General features: G+C 37.9%; 1 protein-coding gene across 2 annotated transcripts; it reads right to left on the reverse strand.

Annotated features, from left to right (window-relative positions):
- Positions 1-78: 78 nt before the first annotated feature.
- On the reverse strand, positions 79-25,758 carry LOC134824274 (very low-density lipoprotein receptor-like). Of its 2 annotated transcripts, XM_063836074.1 has the most exons (8): positions 25,639-25,758; positions 25,382-25,510; positions 25,121-25,180; positions 24,518-24,607; positions 22,365-22,496; positions 22,091-22,225; positions 21,806-21,871; positions 79-878 (listed from the first exon to the last, which is right to left on the reverse strand). In XM_063836074.1, the coding sequence occupies exons 1-8, from the start codon at positions 25,736-25,738 to the stop codon at positions 766-768; spliced, it is 825 nt and encodes a 274-aa protein (XP_063692144.1). In that variant the 5' UTR covers positions 25,739-25,758; the 3' UTR covers positions 79-765. The 2 variants fall into 2 exon arrangements, with proteins under 2 accessions (XP_063692144.1, XP_063692145.1); XM_063836075.1 differs by lacking the exon at positions 22,091-22,225.
- Between the last annotated feature and the right edge of the window lie 949 nt (positions 25,759-26,707).

Here is a 26,707-nt window from a genome sequence, read left to right on the forward strand (position 1 = left end):
ATTTAGCATATTGTCATACTCATAACTATTCTGCATTCAGACAAAAATAGATGTTAATACAGGAAAACATCAATATAGTATAGCATATTGAAATAAGCATTACTCAGCAACCTCAAAAGATGTTATAATCAGAAAAATAGCAATGTATTATAGTGTGTATCATATTGAATTAAGCATTACTCAGCAACCTCAAAAGATGTTATAATCAGAAAAATAGCAATGTATTATAGTGTGTATAGTGTATAGTGTGTATCATATTGAAATAAGCATTACAGTAAGTTGTTATCTCAGGTTCAGTCAGCAACTTCAAAAGACAAAAAGTACAATAGAATAATATGATATAGTGCTAATCGAGCCGTGTTTTATAACATTTTGAGAAGACAATATTAGTCCTGATTGCTCATATCTACTCTATATTATATATAGTAAGCGCTAAACATATCACAAATAACCAACGTGCATATATAGAAGGTAGGAGACGCGTAAAAGTTGTTACTATAGTCATCATGATTTGGGCGAGTGATTTAGCTATTTAGCAAGAGCCCTCAGACCACGGCCGCAGGATAACCCATCAAAACTTCATAATTTGGAACATATTGCTTATTATTCACAACAACATTAGACAGAGTTGGATTTAGAGACAACGGCTCCTCTCGCACATTTATAGCTTGCTGCAGTTGCACTGGAACAAGAATTGGTGGGGGTGAATTGGTCATGATGGGACATTCTGTGGGTTGTTCCATCTCATGCTGTCTTGATCCTTTTTTACAAAGACAAACAAGCAGAGTGACGACTGACGAGAGTGACGAATAATAGAGCCGCTATTACAATGCCAACGGTCGTCAAAGCAGTCTGTGTCTTAGCTGAGCTATCAGTATCTGCAAAAAAAGACCAGTTAGTATTTAAACCGCGTAACCTTCTACAATTTGTAAAAAAACATAATATGATAGAGGAAGTTTATAAACAAAATCTTCCAGGCTATCCCCAAGTTCAATAATTAGTCTCCGTACATGCTGTATTAATATATTTTTCGCTTGGCCCAGTTCCCTTCACATATACAAGAACTTCGAAAAATAGTAGCGAGCCTAGTAAATGGTGAACTTAAACGCACAGGCAAAATAATTATATACGATACCAAGGCAAAAATTCTGAAAAAAAACATGTGGCTAAAAGTAAAAGTACCTTTTTTGGCCTAAATTTTATTAAGATAAAAAATGTTTTTTAACACAATGGCAATATAGTCATTGCACAATTACAAGGTAAAAATTGTGCTATAAACAATTATTTACAATTAATTGTTTATAAAGCGTTTGGAATTGGCGGAAATAACTTTTTTAAAGCACAAGTACTTATCCTTAATAAACAAATAAGTTTGGCTTAAAGAATTCAGAATTTCCAAAATGGTCTTTGCTTTCAGCAAATTTGTCAAAAAACAACAGTGCTCGCACACTTGCACATGACAGTGGCCGCGCCATGAAATGCTTAATCAATAATCAGTTTATCATAATGCGCCTGTCGTGTATGGCGGCCGAGATGGCTCACCAAAATTTTCACTGAAAATTTTGAATTAAAAAATTAATCATACAATTAATCGCAAAATAAAAACGATTTTGAATTTGTTTTGTAAAATGATTTTAAAATTTAAATAAAAAACGATTTTCATATTGAAATTGAAAACGATTCTCATTTTTAAAACGATTTTTTTTTGTTTTATTGAAAATCTTTTCAAAATAGTACATACATCAATGTAATTGCATGAAAATAACACGGTCAAAAAGTGATTTCTATGTACTATAATGACGGGAAACCAGAACGTAGTTCGTGCAAAAATTACACCTACAAAATATGGTCCCTGACAAAACATTTCATACAATCAACACATATAAATGTAAGATATATAGTAATAGAGATGATTGTGCATTAATAAAATACAGCGTGCATAAAATATCATAATGTTAATAATTTGTTAACTTTTTAATGAAATAGATTATATCATACAATACTTTTAAAAACCCAACCCACAACCCAACCCACCCCTAACCCCTTAAATAGTTTGGATCGGTTATTTTAGATTAGAGAATTGGCATTGGGAGAAATGAGATGCATCTAATCATTATCAGACAGGTAGAATTCAGCGTGACTATCGTTTGGATCTGTGGGTAGCATTTCCGACCATAGGTGATCCTTAAGTTTGGCCTTGAAGATATCAGGACAGCTATGGTCTCTTATTAACTTATTTCGAGAGGAAGTTTATTCCAGAGCAGATGTGTCCGATAAAAGAATGATTTCTTAAGGAGACTGCTATTACACTGTGTTTGAACAAGAGTCGTTACATAACTTAGGCTGTCATGGTGACATGATCTTAAGCGTGTGCTTCCTTTGTATAGTTGTAAGTAATTAGGAAGCTCTTGTGTGCATACACCATTGACTATTTTGTGAAACAAGGTCAGGTCATTCAATTCAAACCTCTTGCTGAGAGGAAGGATTTTCAATTGATGACATTTGTAAGTATAGTTTTCAAAGGACTGATAGCTTGTGAATTCCTCATCAAAAATCCACTTAATACACCTTTTTTGAAAAGCATCCATCTTATCTAGTTGTGTTTTATTAAATGGACGCCAGATTTGGGAACAGTGTTCAAATTGACTTCTAACAAGTGCAAGGTATAAATTTCTTCTTCGTCTCTCATCTTGGACAAATGAGCAAGTGCGTTTCAGCAGCCCAAATTTTTGGTTAGCTTTGGACAATATTTTAGTTATGTGTTCTTCAAAACGAAAGCCCTGATTTATAACGACTCCAAGATCTGTTTCCGTACTGGTGTAATCTAAGGGAGTATTACCGAGCAAATATTGAAATCTGATAAATGGAATAGGTAATATCCTACTGCTGAATTTCTTTCCAGGAATAGAGAGGACTTTACACTTTGATGGATGGAATCGCATTTTATTTTCTATGCTCCAAGAATTAAGTTCATTTATGTTATTCTGAAGTGTGCAATAATCGTTGTATGATTTAATAGGACTCCATATTTTCGTGTCATCAGCATAAAGTACCAAATTTGTGCCTGAACTTAATCTCATGGGAAGATCGTTTATGAATAAGACAAATAGAATGGGACCTAGGACGGAGCCTTGAGGAACTCCAGACAAAACAGGTTTGATCTCTGAATGTCTACCATCAACTAAAACACATTGTTCCCGTTCACTAAGATAGTTGGTTAGGAATTTGAGTAGCCTTCCTTCAATATTAAAGACGAGTTTAAGTTTCTTAAGAATAAGATCATGATTTACAGAATCAAAGGCTTTAGCAAAATCAAAGCAAATGATGTCTACACTTATAGTCGAACAGTCATTGAGGGATAGCGTGACACTGTCAATAAAGTTAATCATATTTGTGGTACAAGATCTGTCTCCAAGAAATCCATGCTGTCTATCATCAAGAAGATGCATTGTTTTATTCAAGAGTTCCTGTTTAATAAGGCGTTCAAATGTTTTCATTATAAGACTAGTTAGGGAAATCGGCCGATAATTCTCAATGTCCTCCTTACTACCCTTCTTGTGAACCGGAACTACGTGAGCCAGCTTCCATTCAGTTGGAATAATACCGGAGTTATATGATATCTCAAATAAAATTGAAAGTGGGCAAGCGAGACTACCAGCACAGTTCTTCAGTATCTTACCATGGATACCGTCAGGGCCGCAAGCTTTGTTAGAATTAATGTTCCTTAAGAGATGTTTTATATTCTCTGCACAGAAAGTTAAGTCGAATTCAGTATCACTTCTCCAATCAATATCAATATCATACTTAGATTCGTCAGAAAATTGTTCTGAGAAATACTGATTGAACATATTTGCTTTGTCTAATGGAGATTCTCTGTATGTTTCTCTAAGGTACATCCTATCCGGTATTCTTGAATTCTTTGAAGAGGATTTTACATGCGACCAGAATTTCTTTGAGATCAATGCAGGGTCATCATCGTTATATAGATTATCGTTCATCTTCTGATCAGATAGATTTTTGAACTGTGTTCTTAGTGAGCAAAACTTAAAATAATCCTTTTGTTGGCCGGTTAGTTTCCACTTTTCATGAGCTCTTTTTTTCTTCAAGTATGCCTCATGGGCCTCTGAGTCAAACCAGGGATTTCTATATGCTAACTTTAAAGTAATAGTTGGGATATGCTTTGAGATACTTTTCGATATTACAGACTTTAAGGCAAGCCAACAATATTCAGGATCTCCTAGCTTTAAAAACATAGCATTCCAGTCAATAGAATTCAAGTCTTCGTTAATGGCCGTCCAGTTTGCCTTCTTAAAGTTGAGAATCTTTCTTTTAGGACATTTAGAATAAGTGATTTTTGTAGCAACTTTAAAAGCTATTGGATAATGGTCAGATTTGCAAGCACCGTGACCCTTCAATACCGTAAGATCTCTTACTAAATTTTTACAATTACTCAAAAGAAGGTCTAGTATGTTACCCTTAACATGTGTAGGACTACTTATACATTGATCTAGATCAAAGTTATGGAATGTTGTAATGAAGTCCTCTTCAATTAAACTAGAAGGTGTAACAATTCCGTCCTCAGAAAACCAATCTACTCCATTGAGATTAAAATCACCAACGATGAAAAGTTTTTTAGGGCGTTTGCTTGAGTAGAAAGACTTGATTGTACTGGCAATACTTTCATGGTTTACTGTTCCTAAAGTTCCGACTCTGTAAACCACACAAAAAATGTATTTACTTTCACCTATGTTTATTTCAATAGCGGCCATTTCGGACCCCTTACGTACAGACAGTCTTTTGATTTCAGCTTGAATATCAGATCTGATTGCTATCAAGACTCCTCCACCATTTTTCCTATATTTTTTCGGATTGTTATCATCAGGTGGATGTGATACTTTTGAGCGATCATTTCTAAATACTTCATAGTTAGAGCTTTGAATGACCTCTCTATCCATTACAGAGTTTTTAAGCCAAGTCTCTGTAAGCAGAATAACGTCAGGATGTGAATCTTCAATATGTGCATTAAGTTCATATATTTTGGATTTATCAAGATGAGGTTGCTTACTGTTAAGTTGAGAAAACGGTATCAAGCCTTGAACATTCTGATAATAGACTGATATGTGATTAGGGCCGGGATTAAGCATACTAGGGTTTGATATTGCAATAAGCAAGAAGTTTAAGGTCAATAGAAGTAAAATCGACATACACAGAACTTGCCTAGATGTGCTAGTTACTGCACCAAACACTATATTAGTGGCAGTCAGCCTTTCAACTCGGTATCTCCGACTGAGTCTTTGGTACTGAGTAAAGATGAAGTTCTTAATTGCAAAACCAAAGATATACAGGTATGCACAATTAATATGAGACACAAGTGGGAAGGCCTTACTGGTATTAAAGTAGAATCTACTGGGATGAATAAACCTATCAATCTCATTGGACTCTTTCGAGCTTGTTAAAATCATTCCAATTAGACAAAACATGATGAACAAGTGCAGAACATAGATACCAATGTTAGATGGTCTAGAATTGAAGATAAGTGCATCTTCAAATATCCTAGTCCTGATATCCGATCCAAACCTAACCCCCCTACCCCAAGCAGAACTATCCACTTGACAGGAATTCTTTGGTGCTCTAGAATTACAAAAGCAGCCGATTCGCATCCTGTAAAGTGTTAGATCGATCATTGTCAAAAATTTAATTCAAATGTAATTTAAAATATGCATACAGCCTACCAGTGTGAACCATTGGGTTGCACCCTGGCAATTAAAAATCATTTGTGTTAATGAAAACATATTTCAAAATTGTTCAACCCTGAATTGACTCCATTACCGCAGCACAGTAGGTATCAAATTTTTAATAGAATTGCGGTTTAGAAACCAAGAGGATTGAACCATTTTGAATGAATAATAAATATGTAGAATCTTGCAAGAACACCCATGCCTTTATTATTTGGGTGAATATCAAAACGCTGTTTCTTAGTGTCAAAATGCGGGAAAAGTCTCGTGTTGATGCAGCCCCTAGCATCCAAGAAAGCAGGAAAGATATCTAAGAAATAATGCCTATACCGGGAGCACATATTGTAAATCAGATTATTCATTCGAATAACATTTCTCTCAGTAAATTTACAACCATTAGGATTAATTGGAGGAACAGATTGAAACCATACTTTTGCAGTTGGAAGTATCAACTTTATGGAACTCATTAAACTAGATACCGCACTTTTAAGATGTGCTATTCCATTATCACAGTACCGTATATCATTAGTACCAACAGACACAAATAATTTAACAACTTCTAAATTAGGGTTATCTTTCACGAATTTCTCGATATCTCTCTTGACCTTATCAAGTTTACTGCCTCCAACGGCGATGTTCTTAACTACTTGCTTATTCTTTCCTAACAATTTTTCATCTAATCTAGCAGCAAAAGAGTCCCCAGCAACAAGAACAATCTTCTGCTTTTTCGTGACTTGTTCATTGACTTGGGATAAATCCACTTGATCCTCTTCAGGAGGTTTAATCTTACGGAACGAGAGACTAAAACGTACTTGTTCATTTTCACCGACTTTACCAGAATAAACTGCATGTCTCATTTTAGATTGAGCACCAGGTTTCATAATGTTCATGGTTTTATCAGTGGCTGGTAGCACATGATCAGGACTATCGCTGTTTTTATTACTATCAAGAACGATTGAAAGTTCTCGTGGTGCACCTAGTGAAACAGTACAAATTGAGCTAGTCTGAGATATGAGTGGCTCGTTATCACGATGGAGTCGGAGAGTAGACTTGCTCGATGCATAACGAGTTATCAGGCAGGAGTCCATATCACCAGATGTTGAAGGGTGATTGTTAACCACTTCCATGAGCTTGCAAAAATTGGGGTAATCGTTTATAGGAATTGGTTTGTTCATAACATGACCATAGTTATAAGAATGAGTGGTCGGACTAAGCCACTGAGTAGTGACTGGACGACCCCTCTGTTTTAAGTTAAGAGAGTCAAGCTCTTTTCGGAGGTCATCACAAAGGGTTTTGTCCAAGTTAAGGTCGTTAACATGTTCAACAAGGGATACAATGTCATCAGACGAGGCAGTAGATTCTGCAGCAGATTCAGAAGCAACGTCGAGGGTTAGGGCTTCCAACATTGCACGTTTTTCAGCTAGAGTGGCTGTTTTGAGAAGATCGACGAACACTTTGGGTAATTCTTGCATTGTTTGTCGAAGTAGGACGCCAGGTGATCAAGGGGCAGATCAGGAGTACAGCAGTGTCGGCAGGACAACTATCAGTGATCAAAGACCTGGGAAATAAAAGGGCCGAGCAGATCATGTAAATAAAAGGATCAATGACAAAAGAATGAGAGTGAAGGGAGATCTATGTAGAGTAATAGTTAGTAATGAAAACTATCAATCAAAATGTAAGTGAGCTAGAAAATTGGAAATTGAATAAATGAAGTTAGAAAACTGACCTTGTTAAGATTTCAGAGATGTCCCAGCCAAGCTGGGACAGAGAATAAAAGACTGCCGTACACCGCTACACTGCCTCACTACCCCCGTCTCAACCCGGGACACCGGCTGACTTTACTCCAGCGACATTCTGTCCACGAGTGGACCCATCGTCTTAGCCATAATCAATTGAAATCTCAAATTATTTGTTATATAGTAGTGTTGAAAGTATTAAAACTTTTGAGTTTGATTTTGAAAACGATATTGATTTTGATTTTGATTTTGATAACGATATTGGTTTTGATTTTAAAAACGATATTGATTTTGATTTTAAAAACACCCATCCCAAAATAGCTGAAATCCAGATAGTTAGATGGGCGTGGCCCCTGTGAGTAGCCTGAGTGGGTTGGGAGGTCGAAACTTGATTTTTCTGATGGTTTGGGACAGGTACTAACTATTTAAACCACTAAACTTGTTCCAAATACCCCGGAACATAAATCCCATACGGCTAATTAGCTAGCTGAGCCATCTCGGCCGCCACCAAAAAAAAAAAATTTCAAAATCAAAATGGTTTTCAAAATCAAAATCAATATCGTTTTCGAAATCAAAATCAATATCGTTTTCGAAATCAAAATCAATATCGTTTTTAAAATCAAAATCAATATCGTTTTTAAAATCAAAATCAATATCGTTTTAAAAATCAAAACCAATATCGTTATCAAAATCAAAATCAAAATCGTTTTCAAAATCAAACTCAAAATCGTTTTAAAAATGAGAATCGTTTTCAATTTCAATATGAAAATCGTTTTTTATTTAAATTTTAAAATCATTTTACAAATCAAATTCAAAATCGTTTTTATTTTGCGATTAATTGTATGATTAATTTTTTAATTCAAAATTTTCAGTGAAAATTTTGGTGAGCCATCTCGGCCGCCATAGTCGTGGTCCAAATGCATGCCTTACCTAGCTGGCACTCCAATCCTTGTGTGCGGCGCTCTTTTAAGCTTCCTGCACGTACGTGAGAGTAGCAAACAATAAACTAGCAAACTAGGTAAATACAGGGTGTACCACATAAAGTGTGACTTTTTTCCACTTCAATAGTATTTGTATCACGTGGTGACCCCCACGGTCGCTTCACTACACCACTACGCTACAGGGGGAGCCGCGCACTTCGTGCGCGGCGGGTCATACAACGTATGACAAAATAGTATTTGACAAAATTAAAATTCACTGTTAATTTTAACTAAATTTTGTCAGAAATATAGTTAAATTGATAAAAATAATAAAAAATATGATTAATAGTTAAGCATCTTCTCAAAAAAAGCCACCCTTCCCAAAAATTAAATATTTTAGTCTGAAATTGACCTTATTTATGGCTGAGGTCCAAGATTTTCAAAATCGAATAAAAACGTTTTAAAGGCCTTCCTCAAAATTCACAATGTGACGAAGAGTTTTTAGCAACTGCTCCTTCATAATATTTTGTATCATTTCACAAAAAGTTACACTTTTTGTGGTACACCCTGTACATGCCCAAAAGTCAAAACCATGAAGCTTAATGTTCATGTTAATTATTTCATTTCATATGTACCTTTGCAAGTCAAAATAACTTTTTCCCTCTGTACACAATTATAAACTTATAAATAAATAAACTTATAGTTATATATAATAATAAAATAATAAAACTCGACTTTTGACTTATTTGACGAGCTATATTTCCCATAATCGCACCGATTTTTTTTGGTTATTTTCCAGGGTTTGCGATTACAAAACTAATCGCTCTGACTTTCTGAAAGATACCGTGATATATTAATTATTAATACAAGTTCCAGTTTATCTTATAACCGTTTCATTTGTTTGCGAGTAATATATTCTACGCGGCGTTGTTTTATCTTAGAAATTACAGAAGTACTATTACAGCCCCCTCCCGGGTTGCAACATTGCCATGTTACGCAAATAATTGCCGCGCTAACGAAATATTTGCCATCTTAGCAAAATATGCGCCGTGTTATGATGTATTTGCCAGGCTGCGCGTGATGATGCAAATATTTCATAAGGAGGCGAATTTTACGTTAGGAAAATGCGCATTCTTAGCAAAATATTTGCCAAACGGTCTGACGCGCGCTGCACGCTCCTTTTTAGTTTGTTTACGCGAGAATGAAATCTTTGCATTCTTAGCAAAATATTCGCCTCCTTATAATTTATTTGCGCGAGAGTTAAATCTACGCTTTCTTAGCAAAATATTCGCCACCTTATAATTTATTTGCGCGAGAGTTAAATCTACGCTTTCTTAGCAAAATATTCGCCACCTTATAATTTATTTGCGCGAGAGTTAAATCTACGCTTTCTTAGCAAAATATTCGCCACCTTATAATTTATTTGCGGGAGAGTTAAATCTACGCTTTCTTAGCATAATATTTGCCGCCTTATAATTTATTTGCGGGAGAGTTAAATCTAGCTACGCTTTCTTAGAAAAATCTTTGCCACCTTATATTTTACATAACTTCATTTGTGATAGGAATTAGGATCATATGCTGCTTACGACTCTGCAGTGGATCACATACTGTATACGTGGATTGAACTGACCCGAAGGGATTATGATCAGTGGATCGAAATACATAACGTGACCGACGAATCGCGTCCACAAGATCACTTCGAAATAAGTAACGTGAACCGGCCTGACGAATCACTTGATGAGTTTATAATCCAAAAGAAGGATAGGATCTGACCTGAACTTGGAAATAAGATAGGATATTGTGTCGCACTGAATATAATAGAGTTCGCTACCTGGATTGTAGTGCGACACATACTGTAGTCAGTGTAGTGCGAAAGATTACTTTTATAGTGTTAGCAGTTAAAAATCTAAACTTCATCAAATATCAAACCACAGTACGAATTATTGCACTAATGCCGGTTATAATGAGGTCTAAAACACACGCTCAAAGTTAAAGTGTGTTTATATTTACCAATTAAACTTTAGTTGATGTTAACTTGTTAATTATAACTGTGTACGAGTACGACTACCTACCTAACAGTAACCGCTTCGATTTGTTTAACAAAACATCATTTTCCGAACTAGAGTGCGGTACCTATGACAGATGACTTAGACTTTACTCCGCTAGAAACAACAAAATTTAAACAATTGGACAGTAGCGAATCTACCTAGCGAACTTTAGTGTTAGAACTTAGCGGTGACCGACAACTAGGAACCTCTCATTCCGGCCTCCCACAGCTAGGTATCACATGACATGGCCCAATCAGTGACGTATCATTTGTGATGTGATCCATATTATTCACATGACAGTTTAGTAAGTAGTTGTGTTTGAGAAGTGTTTGAGCTCTCGGCATGTGTTCACATAACGGACGTGAGCCAGGTCCAAAAGGGGCTGGTTCTCGTATCCAAGGATGTGAGCCGAGCATGCACTGAAGCGGAAAGCTGCTGAACAGCCCAAGGCAGTAGAGCCAAGGCGTCCGGATCTGCACAGCACTCTGAAGCGAAGACCTCAGAAGAATTCCTCCTTCCTTCTACATGCACCTCCACGAGACGGGACGAGCCCTTTGTTATCTTCGGCGGGAAGACAGATCGGAATGTACGAGTCGTTGCCTTCTCTACAGCCCGGAACCTTGCTACGCTGGCATGGTAGCAACTGGATTGCAGACGGCACGTTTTACGTCGCCCCGAATATATTCACCCAGAGCTATACGATTCATGCTGTTATTGACCAGAAATTTTTGCTGTGAAATCAGTGGATACCTGAAGATTGAGAGATGGACGCCTCGAGATTGTTCTACAAGGGCCCCCGACTGTTTAAACCAACTTCAATCGATGTATTTTCGAACGCTGATTCCGAATAACCCCTCATGACATCGATCACGTGATATGACCGTAAGTTGACCCAAACTAAAGTCAACTACCTTCAGATCACGCACTGAAGTCCACCAGGGAAATATATTGAAAAATCTATTTTGTCAAATTCGAAGAAAACTTTTTGTGAATTACCTAAGTTTAGGGGGTGCACCATAAAAATAAACATGCTCGGATTTTAAAAATTTTTGTACTATTGTTTTCTAGAGACTGTGAGGATTGTCACAATACCAAATTTGTCATACCTTTTTGGAAAGATCAGTGAGTTTCGCCTAGGTGCCATATTTGATGGTGCGCGGCTTTTGGAGCAAAATTAGCTGTAAAAGTCGCGTAATTTGACCAAATTTGACCAAATTCGTTGATTTTTGTCGTATTATTTGGATATATCTTCAGTTCCTTAAATGAGATCGTTCTGAAAATTGGCGACGACCTTCCAATAGGGCTTTCACAACTGTCCGAAAAATTTGGTGGATATCGGAGTTGATATAGTGATCAAAATGGGGCAAAATACGCTGCTTTTAGCTGTAACATAATGTCTGACGATTGGATATGCTTTAAACTTTTCGGACACCTTCCTTGTAAGTCTGTGAGTATGCTTACCAATTTTTGTTGCAATCGGACGTCGGGAAGGATACTAAATATCTATTTGTGTGAAGAAAATTGTGCTGGCCGAAATTAACGCTAAAAAACCATCCTACAGTCGGCACGCGCGGCTTACTGTCGAAGGCGCACTACCGACTAAGTTATGTTTGTAAACAGTAAAATAACTAATTCGTCAATCATGGATATGCAGATGATCCAGTTTCTCTCTAAACTTAAACTCCGTAATATTTTAAATCGATTTACTCGCGCATTCTTGGAAAAATAATTGCCAAACAGTTTGACGCGCGTTGCACGCCCCTGTTTGGTTTGTTTACGCGAGAATGCAATCTTCGCATTATTAGCAAAATATTCGCATCCTTATAATTATTTGCGCGACGCAAATAAATTTTCGCTTCCTTAGGGAAATATTCGCCACCTTATAATTTATTTGCGAGAGGATTCAATTTGTGTTTTTTATGTTCGTGCAGTTCTTAGCAAAATATTTATCTGAACAAAAGCTCAAAATTTACCGAGAAATTGACCGTCTAATTAATCTATTTTGATGACTGTTTCTGACCTAAAATTGCACAAAAAATCGATTTAACTAGGTTTCAGAACCTATAAACAAATCCTTATTCCTCAAAATTTATGTTTTATAGGTAGTTAATACGAGCAACAAACAACGCCAACATGTAGGTACCTATATTGTATTGATCCTTCGGTTCTACAGCTCTTGACCTAGGGCTGAAACCGTAAGATCGAGGCAATCCTCACCTCAACTGATCGAACTTGATCGGAGAGCAGAGTACGACAAAACACAGCAGGTAAGCAATTCATTTTTGTGACTGTTCCTCACCTGTACAACGTTGCACGAGAAATCGATTTAAATTGGTTTTACAGCCCTAATCATGACCTACGGAGTTGAACTTAAGCTGAGACCGAAAGATCGAGGCAATCCTCACCTTCAATGATCGAACAGGTACTACTAACATCGATCACGTGATATGACCGTAAGTTGACCCGAACTAAAGTCAACTACCTTCTGAACACGCACTGAAGTCCACCAGGGAAATATATTGAAAAATATATTTTGTCAAACTCGAAGAAAACTTCTTGTGAATTACCTAAGTTATGTTTGTAAACAGTAAAATAACTAATTCGTCAATCATGGATATGCAGATGATCCAGTTTCTCTCTAAACTTAAAACTTCGTGATATTTCAATCGATTTTACTCGAATTCTTTAAAAAATATTTGCCTAATAACGGTCTGACGCGCGTTGCACGCTCCTTTTTAGTTTGTTTACACGAGAATGAAATCTTTGCATTGTTAGCAAAATATTCGCCTCCTTATAATTTATTTGCGCGAGAGTTAAATCTACGCTTTCTTAGCAAAATATTCGCCTCCTTATGATTTATTCGCGCGAGGATTGAATATGCGCGTTTTTAAGTTCTTACTTCTTAGTAAAATATTTATTTGAACGAAAACTCAAAATTTACCGAGAAATCGACCTTTTTATTAGCTCATTTTGATGACTGTTTCTGATCAGAAATTGCACGAAAAATCGATTTAACTAGGTTTCAGAACCTATAAACAATTCTTTATCCGTCAAAATTGATTTTTTATAGTTAATACGAGCAACAAGCAACATATATTTTGATCCTATTATATGGTTCTACTCATGGTATGACCTAGGGAGTTTAGCTGAAACCGAAAGATCGAGGCGATCGAACAAGTAGGTACTAACACAATTTTCAGATAGAAATGTTCGTTGCAATATTATTTTTATTGCAGCTTTGCAACTTGAGCGAAGTAAAGAGCAAAGTACGAAAAAACACAGCAGGCAAGCAACTCATTTTGGTGACTATTCCTCATTTAACTGCTAACGTTGCACGAGAAATCGATTTTAGTTGGTTTTAAAGCCCAATAACGCTTTTACGCTTCATTAGAGACCAGAGAGAGAGAGAGAGAGTCAGGACCAGAGAGAGTCAGGATCAGAGAGAGTCAGGACCAGAGCGAGGCCCAAAATCATAGAGAGGCAGGACCAGAGAGAGAGAGAGAGTCAGGACCAGAGAGAGAGAGAGTCAGGACCAGATAGAGAGTCAAGACCAGAGAGAGAGTCAGGACCAAAGCAAGTCTGAAACACAGAGAGATTCAGGACCAGAGAGAGAGAGTCAGGACCAGAGAGAATCAGGACCAGAGAGAGTCAGGACCAGAGACAGCCAGGACAAGAGACACTCAGGACCAGAGACAGTCAGGACCAGAGAGAGAGAGTTAGGACCAAAGAGAGTCAGGACCAGAGAGAGATAGTCAGGACTGAGGACCAGAGAGAGTCGGGACCAGAGAGAGAGAGAGAGTCAGGACCAGAAAGAGTCAGGACCAGAGAGAGTCAGGAACAGAGACAGTCAGGACAAGAGACAGTCAGGACCAGAGACATTCAGAACCAGAGAGAGTTAGGACCAAAGACAGTCAGGACCAGAGAGTGTCCGGACCAGAGAGAGAGAGAGTGATCAGGACCAGAGAGAGTCAGGATCAGAGAGAGTCAGGACCAGAGCGAGGCCCAAAATCATAGAGAGGTAGGACCAGAGAGAGAGAGAGTCAGGACCAGAGAGAGAGAGTCAGGACCAGATAGAGAGTCAAGACTAGAGAGAGAGTCAGGACCAAAGCAAGTCTGAAACACAGAGAGATTCAGGACCAAAGAGAGAGAGAGTCAGGACCAGAGAGAATCAGGACCAGAGAGAGTCAGGACCAGAGACAGCCAGGACAAGAGACACTCAGGACCAGAGACAGTTAGGACCAGAGAGAGAGAGTTAGGACTAAAGAGAGTCAGGACCAGAGAGAGATAGTCAGGACCAGAGAGAGTCGGGACCAGAGAGAGAGAGAGAGAGAGTCAGGACCAGAGCAAGTCTGAACCCCAGGGAGAGTCAGGACCAGAGAGAGAGAGAGAGAGAGAGAGAGTCAGGACCAGAAAGAGTCAGGACCAGAGAGAGTCAGGACCAGAGACAGTCAGGACAAGAGACAGTCAGGAAGAGAGAAAGAGAGAAAGAGAGAGAGAGAGCGAGAGAGAGAGAGAGAGAGAGAGAGAGAGAGAGAGAGAGAGAGAGAGAGAGAGAGAGAGAGAGAGAGAGAGAGAGAGAGAGAGAGAGAGAGAGAGAGAGAGAGAGAGAGAGAGAGAGGGAGAGAGAGAGAGAGAGAGAGAGAAATTCAGGACCAGAGAGAGAGTCAGGATCAGAGAGAGAATCAGGACCAGAGAGAGCCAGGACCGACCAGAGAGAGAGAGTCAGGACCAGAGAGAGAGTCAGGACCAGAAAGAGAGTCAGGTCCAGAGAGAGAGTAAGGATCAGAGAGAGTCAGGATCAGAGAGAGAGTCAGGATCAGAGAGAGAGTCAGGATCAGAGAGAGAGTCAGGATCAGAGAGAGAGTCAGGACCAGAAAGAGAGAGAGAGTCAGGACCAGAGAGAGAGTCAGGACCAGAAAGAGAGTCAGGTCCAGAGAGAGAGTAAGGATCAGAGAGAGAGTCAGGATCAGAGAGAGAGTCAGGATCAGAGAGAGAGTCAGGACCAGAGAGAGAGTCAGGACCAGAAAGAGAGGCAGGTCCAGAGAGAGAGTCAGGATCAGAGAGAGAGTAAGGATCAGAGAGAGAAAGTCAGGACCAGAGAGCATTAGGACTAGAGCGAGGTTGTTTGTTGGGGTAACATAATAATTTTCAGGAATAAGAAAGCGTAAAAGCGTTATTGGGCTGTAAAACCAACTATAATCGATATCTCGTGCAACGTTAGCAGTTAAATGAGGAATAGTCACCAAAATGAGTTGCTTGCCTGCTGTGTTTTTTCGTACTTTGCTCTTTACGCTCAAGTTGCATAGCTGCAATAAACATAATATTGCAACGAACATTTCTATCTGAAAATTGTGTTAGTACCTACTTGTTCGATTGCCTCGATCTTTCGGTTTCAGCTTAACTCCCTAGGTCATATCATGAGTAGAACCATAGGATCAAAATATATGTTGCTTGTTGCTCGTATTAACTATAAAATATCAATTTTGAGGGATAAGGAATTGTTTATATGTTCTGAAACCTAGTTAAATCGATTTTTCGTGCAATTTCTGATCAGAAACAGTCATCAAAATGAGTTAATAAAAAGGTCGATTTCTCGGTAAATTTTGAGTTTTCGTTCAAATAAATATTTTGCTAAGAAGTAAGAACTTAAAAACGCGCATATTCAATCCTCGCGCGAATAAATCATAAGGAGGCGAATATATTGCTAAGAAAGCGTAGATTTAACTCTCGCGCAAATAAATTATTATTTGATCAAGTTCGATCAGTTGAGGTGAGGATTGCCTCGATCTTACGGTTTCAGCCCTAGGTCAAGAGCTGTACTTGTAGAACCGAAGGATCAATACAATATACCTACATGTTGGCGTTGCTTGTTGCTCGTATTAACTATAAAACATAAATTTTGAGGAATAAGGATTTGTTTATAGGTTCTGAAACCTAGTTAAATCGATTTTTTGTGCAATTTTAGGTCAGAAACAGTCATCAAAATAGATTAATTAGACGGTCAATTTCTCGGTAAATTTTGAGCTTTCGTTCAGATAAATATTTTGCTAAGAACTGCACGAACATAAAAAACACAAATTGAATCCTCTCGCAAATAAATTATAAGGTGGCGAATATTTCCCTAAGGAAGCGAAGATTTATTTGCGTCGCGCAAATAATTATAAGGATGCGAATATTTTGCTAATAATGCGAAGATTGCATTCTCGCGTAAACAAACCAAACAGGGGCGTGCAACGCGCGTCAAACTGTTTGGCAATTATTTTTCCAAGAATGCGCGAGTAAATCGATTTAAAATATTACGGAGTTTAAGTTTAGAGAGAAACTGGATCATCTGCATATCCATGATTGACGAATTAGTTATTTTACTGTTTACAAACATAACTTAGGTAATTCACAAAAAGTTTTCTTCGAATTTGACAAAATAGATTTTTCAATATATTTCCCTGGTGGACTTCAGTGCGTGATCTGAAGGTAGTTGACTTTAGTTCGGGTCAACTTACGGTCATATCACGTGATCGATGTCATGAGGGGTTATTCGGAATCAGCGTTCGAAAATACACCGATTGAAGTTGGTTTAAACAGTCGGGGGCCCTTGTAGAACAATCTCGAGGCGTCCATCTCTCAATCTTCAGGTATCCACTGATTTCACAGCAAAAATTTCTGGTCAATAACAGCATGAATCGTATAGCTCTGGGTGAATATATTCGGGGCGACGTAAAACGTGCCGTCTGCAATCCAGTTGCTACCATGCCAGCGTAGCAAGGTTCCGGGCTGTAGAGAAGGCAACGACTCGTACATTCCGATCTGTCTTCCCGCCGAAGATAACAAAGGGCTCGTCCCGTCTCGTGGAGGTGCATGTAGAAGGAAGGAGGAATTCTTCTGAGGTCTTCGCTTCAGAGTGCTGTGCAGATCCGGACGCCTTGGCTCTACTGCCTTGGGCTGTTCAGCAGCTTTCCGCTTCAGTGCATGCTCGGCTCACATCCTTGGATACGAGAACCAGCCCCTTTTGGACCTGGCTCACGTCCGTTATGTGAACACATGCCGAGAGCTCAAACACTTCTCAAACACAACTACTTACTAAACTGTCATGTGAATAATATGGATCACATCACAAATGATACGTCACTGATTGGGCCATGTCATGTGACCTAGCTGTGGGAGGCCGGAATGAGAGGTTCCTAGTTGTCGGTCACCGCTAAGTTCTAACACTAAAGTTCGCTAGGTAGATTCGCTACTGTCCAATTGTTTAAATTTTGTTGTTTCTAGCGGAGTAAAGTATAAGTCATCTGTCATAGGTACCGCACTCTAGTTCGGAAAATGATGTTTTGTTAAACAAATCGAAGCGGTTACTGTTAGGTAGGTAGTCGTACTCGTACACAGTTATAATTAACAAGTTAACATCAACTAAAGTTTAATTGGTAAATATAAACACACTTTAACTTTGAGCGTGTGTTTTAGACCTCATTATAACCGGCATTAGTGCAATAATTCGTACTGTGGTTTGATATTTGATGAAGTTTAGATTTTTAACTGCTAACACTATAAAAGTAATCTTTCGCACTACACTGACTACAGTATGTGTCGCACTACAATCCAGGTAGCGAACTCTATTATATTCAGTGCGACACAATATCCTATCTTATTTCCAAGTTCAGGTCAGATCCTATCCTTCTTTTGGATTATAAACTCATCAAGTGATTCGTCAGGCCGGTTCACGTTACTTATTTCGAAGTGATCTTGTGGACGCGATTCGTCGGTCACGTTATGTATTTCGATCCACTGATCATAATTCGGGTCAGTTCAATCCACGTATACAGTATGTGATCCACTGCAGAGTCGTAAGCAGCATATGATCCTAATTCCTATCACAAATGAAGTTATGTAAAATATAAGGTGGCAAAGATTTTTCTAAGAAAGCGTAGATTTAACTCTCCCGCAAATAAATTATAAGGTGGCGAATATTTTGCTAAGAAAGCGTAGATTTAACTCTCGCGCAAATAAATTATAAGGTGGCGAATATTTTGCTAAGAAAGCGTAGATTTAACTCTCGCGCAAATAAATTATAAGGAGGCGAATATTTTGCTAAGAATGCGAAGATTTCATTCTCGTGTAAACAAACTAAAAAGGAGCGTGCAGCGCGCGTCAGACCGTTTGGCAAATATTTTGCTAAGAATGCGCATTTTCCTAACGTAAAATTCGCCTCCTTATGAAATATTTGCATCATCACGCGCAGCCTGGCAAATACATCATAACACGGCGCATATTTTGCTAAGATGGCAAATATTTCGTTAGCGCGGCAATTATTTGCGTAATATGGCAATGTTGCAACCCGGGAGGGGGCTTATTACTCAATTAGTAATATAGTATGTGTATAGCTCTCATCTATTGATGTGAAACGCTCAGTCGTCCATTATCAATATCAGGTTGATTTGCATGTTGCTTCTTTGGACGATATGTCCACGCAACTGTCAAATCTGTAAATTATATACCACTACCACAACTTGGCAACAAACAATCAACTTCCATATCGGGCTCGTAACAAAATAAAAACAGCAGCTGGTCACACTAAACCTCATAAGGTCTCAGAGCAGAGCAGTGAATACGTTGGTACGTGATCTGCACAGCTGTCAAGATGATTTGTCACACGAACCTAACATTTCGACGGATAACGGTTATGAGGGCAGCCGGGATGACAGTTATCTGAAACTGAAAGTGGAATAATTGTCACCCCGCCCACGTTATTTAGATATATATACTTATATAGCGTGTGGCTCCTTATTGCGGAACACGATATTATAGTACCTTTCAGATAATCAATGCGATTAGTTTTTTAATCGCATCGACTATGTTTTTGGTTGCTCTCAAAACAGTGCGATTAGTTTCGTAATCGCACTCCCTGTCCGGTCACAAGTTTCATTTAACTTGGAGGAGGAAAAACGGACCAAAAATCGTGAATGTATAAAATACGATTACACCAGTTTACCAGTTATTGCACATGGCTGCGCCTCGTGAAATATCCGCAATAATCAAACTCAGCTGCACCTCCTGCAAATGCAATTAATAATGTAATCGCATTATACGCAGTTAGATTAGAGTAATAGTATACAATTAAAACTATCCTTTTCGTACGTGCAGCTCAACCAAGTATTGGCCTCATATTTTACATCTTTCATTTAAAATTACAAGTATAGTTAAACTGGATCTTACATTTGTATCTTAAGGTCCATGCTGTTTTACTATTTGTGTTATACCCCGAGCAATGCAAAAATATTTTGGTCAAAGTTGACATCGCAAACTGTGCCTCCTTTGTAAAGGAGTAATCCAGAACTACCACTATTTGGCCCCCCGAAAACCTCGCCGAACCTCCACGCGGTGTGGTGTGGGTGGCTCATACGGGAGGTGCATGGGTTTAACTTAAAACCGTCTATACAACAAAGAAAAGAATATAATAGCCTTCACAGACACTAACTTAGAACCGCAGCATAACCGCTCTTTCCCACAGGTAAATAACTAACATGACCCATCATTAATATTGCATACTCATAGTCAAACGATTTGCAAATAATTTGAATTGTAGTTGACGAAGTGAGAGTCTCCACTCAGTGTGTTAAAACATAATTCTTTGTCGACGTTTCGGCTACATGCCTTTGTCATAGACAGGACGTATTGATAACTTACATAGCTGCAAAGTTACAATGTTAAAATAATCTATTAATATTACGAAATATTACAACAACAAATACCATCTTGAAACCCATACAATTAACAAGTGACAACGCGAATCAACCACGTACTCATCACATAAAACCACATACCCCAAATACAATCGGAAAAAATCGCGAAACAACGATCACAGAGGTTAGATTTTTCCTTATTTGTTAAACCAACCAGCCAGGACATATTCCTAAATTATGCCTCTGCTCACCCTCGTAGAACGATTCTGAACTCAGCCAAAAATGATATCAGAAGGGCTATCAATAATAGCTCCACACCTGAACTACAAGATCTCAGTATCAACAGAATAGCAGATATGCTAAAGAAGAATAGTTTCCCTCCTAATATTGTCAAGAAACTTATTCAAGAAACACAGAATTCACTGGATAAACAAGATACGCCTAAAAAGAACTCAAAAATAGCTTACTTATCATTACCTTATATAAATGAACAGACGTGTCGAAAAGTCTACTATACTCTAAGGAATCAAAACCTCTTGGATTCCACCAGGGTAACATTCACATCAGGACAACGTCTCATGGAAGCATTAACAAGATCTAGCCTACAGCAAACAAAATATAAAAAACAAAGTGACAGCAAATGCTACCAGTGCGATAAATCCTGCATGATCAAAAATATTTGCTACCAATTAATATGCCAGATATGTAATAAGTCCTACATTGGGGAAACTCGTAGGTTTAAAAGAAGTAGAGCCTGGGAACATTACAAATCAGTAAGGGATGGCAACAAATCTACGGCCATGGGAAAGCACTACCTAGAGGAGCATGCAGACATTTCATTGCCAAACATACCGTTTCGGTTTATAGTTCGCAAAAGATGCAAAGATTATGTGGACCGTCAATTGTGGCAGTCGGTTCTAATAAAACGTGAAAACCCAGAAATAAACACTCATTTGTCTGAGTCCGTAAATGAAGGTGATTGGACAAAATATACTTGGAAGTTAATGTAATATTGAACTTATTAACCTAAATAATTTTTGATTACTCAGTTTTATGAAGTCCGAGCTATCTTGGTAAAATGTTTGTAGTACTATGAGGTTGTTCACGGCTTGATGCGGTGTGGATTCTTTTAGCCGTTATATAATGTTTCTTTTGAAAAAAAACAAAAAAAAACAAAAAACAAATTTGTGATCGTTTGTTTCGCGATTTTTTCCGATTGTATTTGGGTATGTGGTTTTATGTGATGAGTACGTGGTTGATTCGCGTTGTCACTTGTTAATTGTATGGGATTCAAGATGTTATTTGTTGTTGTAATATTTCGTAATATTAATAGATTATTTTAACATTGTAACTTTGCAGCTATGTAAGTTATCAATACGTCCTGTCTATGACAAAGGCATGTAGCCGAAAAGTCGACAAAGAATTATGTTTTAACACACTGAGTGGAGACTCTCACTTCGTCAACTACAATTCAAATTAAATGATTGACCCACTCATAAGAGCAAAAAAAGATTACCAGATTTGCAAATAAGCAAATACTAGTAGGCCACGACCGCTCCTGGAAATCCCTGTCTCTCCGTCCTTAACCGATGGAGTTGCACCAGGTGCGGTGGTAACACTAACAGAGCTTCAAGACTCCTCATGGAGTCTGTTGCCGATATCTATCGTGACTAATATGAATATGGTATTTACCTTGGGAGTCTTTCTCCACAGCAGCACGAGTTGGAGAAGTTAGAGGGACGCGCTGAGAAGCAGGTCCTGCATTTTGAAAAATAAGTATTGTTTAAAAGTAGTTGAGTTATAAAACTAAAAGTAATAAATTCAGAAAACTTTCTTTGTGGGAGTAGTTGATCATCATTTGTTGAAAGTCATAACACTATAAAATTTTCGCGACAATTATAAAGTTGTTAGCTATCATACAAAATATTTAGATATGATTTGATAGAAACTTTACAAATAAGTTTGTAGACACTCAACCTGACACTGGGCAGTTTGTTTCATCTGATCCATCGATACAACTCGTATAACCATCACATCGCCAGCTATCCTTAATACATTGCACGCCGTTCGAGCACCCCCAATATCCATATCTGCACTCTGATCCGTCTATAGCTGTGGGAATAGTTGATCATCATTTGTTGAAAATCATAACACTATAACATTTTCGCGACAATTATAAAGTTATAAGCTATCATAAAAATTTAAATATGATTTGATAGAAACTTTACAAATAAGTTTGTAGACACTCAACCTGGCTCTGGGCAGTTTGTTTCATCTGATCCATCGTAACAATGGGTATAAACATCACATCTCCAGCTATCCTTAATACATTGCCAACCGTTCGAGCACTTCCAATATCCTTTTGGGCAGTACACTGATCCATCTGTGGGAGTAGTTGATCATCATTCATTGAAAGGCATAACACTATAACATTTTTTTTGCGAGTAATATACTCCTCGCAGCGTTATTTTATCTTAGAAATTACAGAAGAACTATTAGTATTTAGTATGTAATAGCTCTCATTAATTGGTGTGAAACGCTCAGTCGTCCATTATCAATATCAGGTTGATTTGCATGTTGATTCTTGGGACGATTTGTCCACGCAACTGTTAAATCTTTAAATGTACCACTACCACAACTTGGCAACAAACAATGAACTTCCATATCGGGCCCGTAACAAAATAAAAACAGCGACTGGTCACACTAAGGCTAGACATAGGGTCTCAGCTCAGAGCAGTGAACACTAAAAAGGGAATACGTTGGTACGTGATCTGTGTCTGTCAAGATGATTCTTTCTTGTGATTTGCTCGCGGTGCAATCACTCGAACCTAACATTTTGACGGATAACGGGTACGAGGGCGGTTATCCGAGATAATTGTCACCCCGCCCCCGTAGCCCTAGCGTGTGTCTACTTTATATTGACACTATAAGACTATATTATTGAGCTATATCATTACACTGATCTTGCAACTAAATCGCATTATGCGCAGTTAGATTAGCGTATAGAACTATCCTTTTCGTACGCGTGCAGTTCGGCCAAGGTTTGCCCTCACATTTTACATTTTTCATTTTGATAATGTAGTTAGTCTTAATCTGTTATTAGCTTATTTGTATCCTGAGGTCCATGCTGTTTTACTATCTGTATACACGAGCAATGCACAAATAGCGTCCGCAGCATTTTTCTTCATATTTGTCATCGCAAACTCATGTGCCTCCTTGGCTCCTTTGTAAAGGAGTCGAGTAATCGGAATCCAGAACTACCACTATAAAGTCCATTTTCGCCACCCCGAACCTCCACGCGGTGTGGGGTGGGTGGCTCAAACGGGAGGTGCATGGGTTTAACTTAACCGTCTATACAACAAAGAAAAGAATCTAATAGACACTAACTTAGAACCGCAGCATAACCTCTCTTTCCCACAGGTAAATAACTAGCACCCACCCGGAACATTGCATGTACTCATACCAGTTGCAAATAGCAAGATATAATAGATATAACAGATATATATATATATATATATACTAGTGTAACCCGGCCTACGGCCGGGATTTCACTGCCGCAGTTAAAAAGAGTAGGAGTAATTACCCGCTGAGTCAAAACCCGCATTAGGTGACCCAATAATTTCTTAAACAATAATCTCATAATCAGTTATTTCTTGTGGATAATTAAGTCATTATTAGCCATGAGGCACCACACTCCATGATCATAAGGTCTGAACACCGAGTATTACACCTCATCACTCCCGTCTTGAACCGCTTTCTATTTTTATTTAAATCGTTATAGAAATTAACCCTTGTTAACTCCGCACCACACCCGCATATTATATTTGAAAACACGCATAACATTGTCGTATGAACTCTCTCTCTCTCTCTCTCTCTCTCTCTCTGCAGTCCAAACAGACCCCAAACACTAACAGTCCCCCCTCCCCTAATAAGCTTAAGGTATAACATTACAGCGAATCTTCCGGGCTAATCCAATTATGACGCTACTTAAATGCAGCTATAACATATTACACAGTAATGAGAGAGAGAGAGAGCAAGCCCCGTAACTCTTGCCGTTCTGCTCAAGCAATTTTATGTAACATTTGTGGTACAAAACCATCAATTGAACCACTTACCACCGGCCGATTTAAAAAAAATTTCTTATGGGCTTCATCAGAGTTTTGTCGACACTATACCGAAAAAATCAGTCCCGTAACTCTTACCGTTTTTTTTGTATAACCGACCGGAAATTACACACGGACAGACAGACAGACAGACAGACACACAGACACACACACATTCTGGTGTTATTAAGGTGATATATATATCAGAAGAGACAACTGTTATATCTGTTATATCTGTTATTTCTGTTATATCTGTTATATCTGTTATAACAGATATAATAATATGGTATATAGTATATACCTCGGGAGTAACTCTCACTAGAATAAGTTATTGACCATGTCGTATAACTCGGAGAAGTTGTCGTCAAATAAGGTAAAGTAACACCCGGATCTGAAAAATAAGTATTATTTTAAAAGTAGTTAAGTTATAAAAGTAATAAATTTAGAACACTTTCTCTGTGGGAGCAGTTGATCACCATTAATTGAAAATCATAACACTATAAAATTTTGGCGACGATTATAAGTTATCATAAAAATACGATTTGATAGAAAATTTACAAATAAGTTTGTAGAACTTGTTTAATTCAAATTATCGTGCAAAATAACTTTGCGCAGGTATGAACGTGGGCGATAACAGTGCGCTCGCTCGCAGGCACGACGGTTGCAAAACTACCATATATACAACAACAAAAAACCTCGTTTGCTAACCATTTTCCTTGACTCTTTTGTGCCTTCTGCACTTTGAGTCATGGATCGGGAAAAAATGTAAATATGATTTGATAGAAAATTTACAAATAAGTTTGTAGACACTCAACCTGCAGCGTGTGTCAAGGTAACAGAGCTCTAAGACTCCAGAAGTCTGTTGCCGATATCTATGATTAATATGAATATATATGGTATTTACCTTGGGGGTCGTCCAAGAAAGAGGTCGTCCAAGAAGGAGAAAAAGGGAAAGAAGATGATCCTGCATTTTGAAAAATAAGTATTATTATAAAAGTAGTTGAGTTGTAAAAGTAATAAATTCAGGAAACTTTCTTTGTGGGAGTAGTTGATCATCATTTGTTGAAAATCGACATTTTCGCGACAATTATAAAGCTATAAGCTATTATACAAATTGTAATACGATTTGATAGCAAATTTACAAATAAGTTTGTAGACACTCAACCTAGCTCTGAGCAGTTTGTTTCATCTGATCCATCGTAACAATCCGTATCACCATCACATCTGCCATCCACATGTATACATTGCTCACCGTCCGCGCACTTCTCCGTATCATTTCCTTGGCATTCTCTCTCTGTGTCAGTAGTTGATAATTATTCGTTGAATAAAGGCATAACACTATAGAATTTTTGTAACAATAATATGTTATTATAAAAATACAATTTCATAGAAAATTCACAAATATGATTGTAAATACTCAACCTGAGCAGTTTGTTTGATCTGACCCATCGTTACATTTTGTATCTCCAGAACATACAAAGGAGGCGTGGAAACATTGCTCACCGTCCGCGCACTTCTCCATGCCATTTCCTTGGCATTCTCTCTCTGTGTGAGTAGTTGATAATTATTCGTTGAATAAAGGCATAACACTATAGAATTTTTGTAACAATAATAAGTTATAATAAAAATACAATTTGGTAATCTTGTTTTGCTCTTATGAGTGGGTCAATCATTTATTTTAAATTGTAGTTGACGAAATGAGAGTCTCCACTCAGTGTGTTAAAACATAATTCTTTGTCAACGTTTCGGCTACATGCCTTTGTCATAAACAGGACGTACTGAAAACTTACATAGCTGCAAAAATACAATGTTAAAATAATCTATTAATACTACGAAATATAACAACAACAAATAACATTTTAAAACACAACAACGATCACATTTCTGGGTTTTCACGTTTTATTAGAACCGACTGCCACAATTGACGGTCCACATAGTCTTTACATCTTTTTCGAACTATAAACCGAAACGGTATGTTTGGCATTGAAATGTCTGCATGCTCCTCTAGGTAGTGCTTCCCCATGGCCGTAGATTTGTTGCCATCCCTTACTGATTTGTAGTGTTCCCAGGCTCTACTTCTTTTAAACCTACCAGTTTCCCCAATGTAGGACTTATTATATATTTGGCATATTAATTGGTAGCAAATGTTTTTGATCATGCAGGATTTATCGCACTGATAGCATTTGCTGTCACTTTGTTTATTGCATTTTGTTTGCTGTAGGCTAGATCTTGTTAAAGCTTCCATGAGACGTTGTCCTGATGTGAATGTTACCCTGGTGGAATCCAAGAGGTTTTGATTTCTTAGGGTATAGTAGACTTTTCGACACGTCTGTTCATTTATATAAGGTAATGACTAATGATAAGTAAGCTATTTTTGAGTTCTTTTTAGGCGCATTTTGTTTTTCCAGTGTATTCTGTGTTTCTCGAATAAGTTTCTTGACAATATTAGGAGGGAAACTATTCTTCTTTAGCATATCTGCTATTCTGTTGA

The sequence above is a fragment of the Bolinopsis microptera genome, chromosome 12 (genome assembly GCF_026151205.1).
Source record: "Bolinopsis microptera isolate Bmic1 chromosome 12, MBARI_Bmic_1.0, whole genome shotgun sequence".
Classification (NCBI taxonomy): Eukaryota; Metazoa; Ctenophora; class Tentaculata; order Lobata; family Bolinopsidae; genus Bolinopsis; species Bolinopsis microptera.

What these genes read in the sequence shown, in the direction of transcription:
- LOC134824274 (XM_063836074.1), bottom strand. Translation starts at nt 25,738, where the DNA reads ATGGAGAAGTGCGCGGACGGTGAGCAATGTTTCCACGCCTCCTTTGTA. An exon ending in TTTCTTGGACGACCCCCAAG is followed by an intron (nt 24,608 to 25,120) that starts GTAAATACCATA and finishes CTTATTTTTCAG; the next exon opens with ATCCGGGTGTTACTTTACCT. An exon ending in AACAAACTGCCCAGTGTCAG is followed by an intron (nt 21,872 to 22,090) that starts GTTGAGTGTCTA and finishes TTCAAAATGCAG; the next exon opens with GACCTGCTTCTCAGCGCGTC.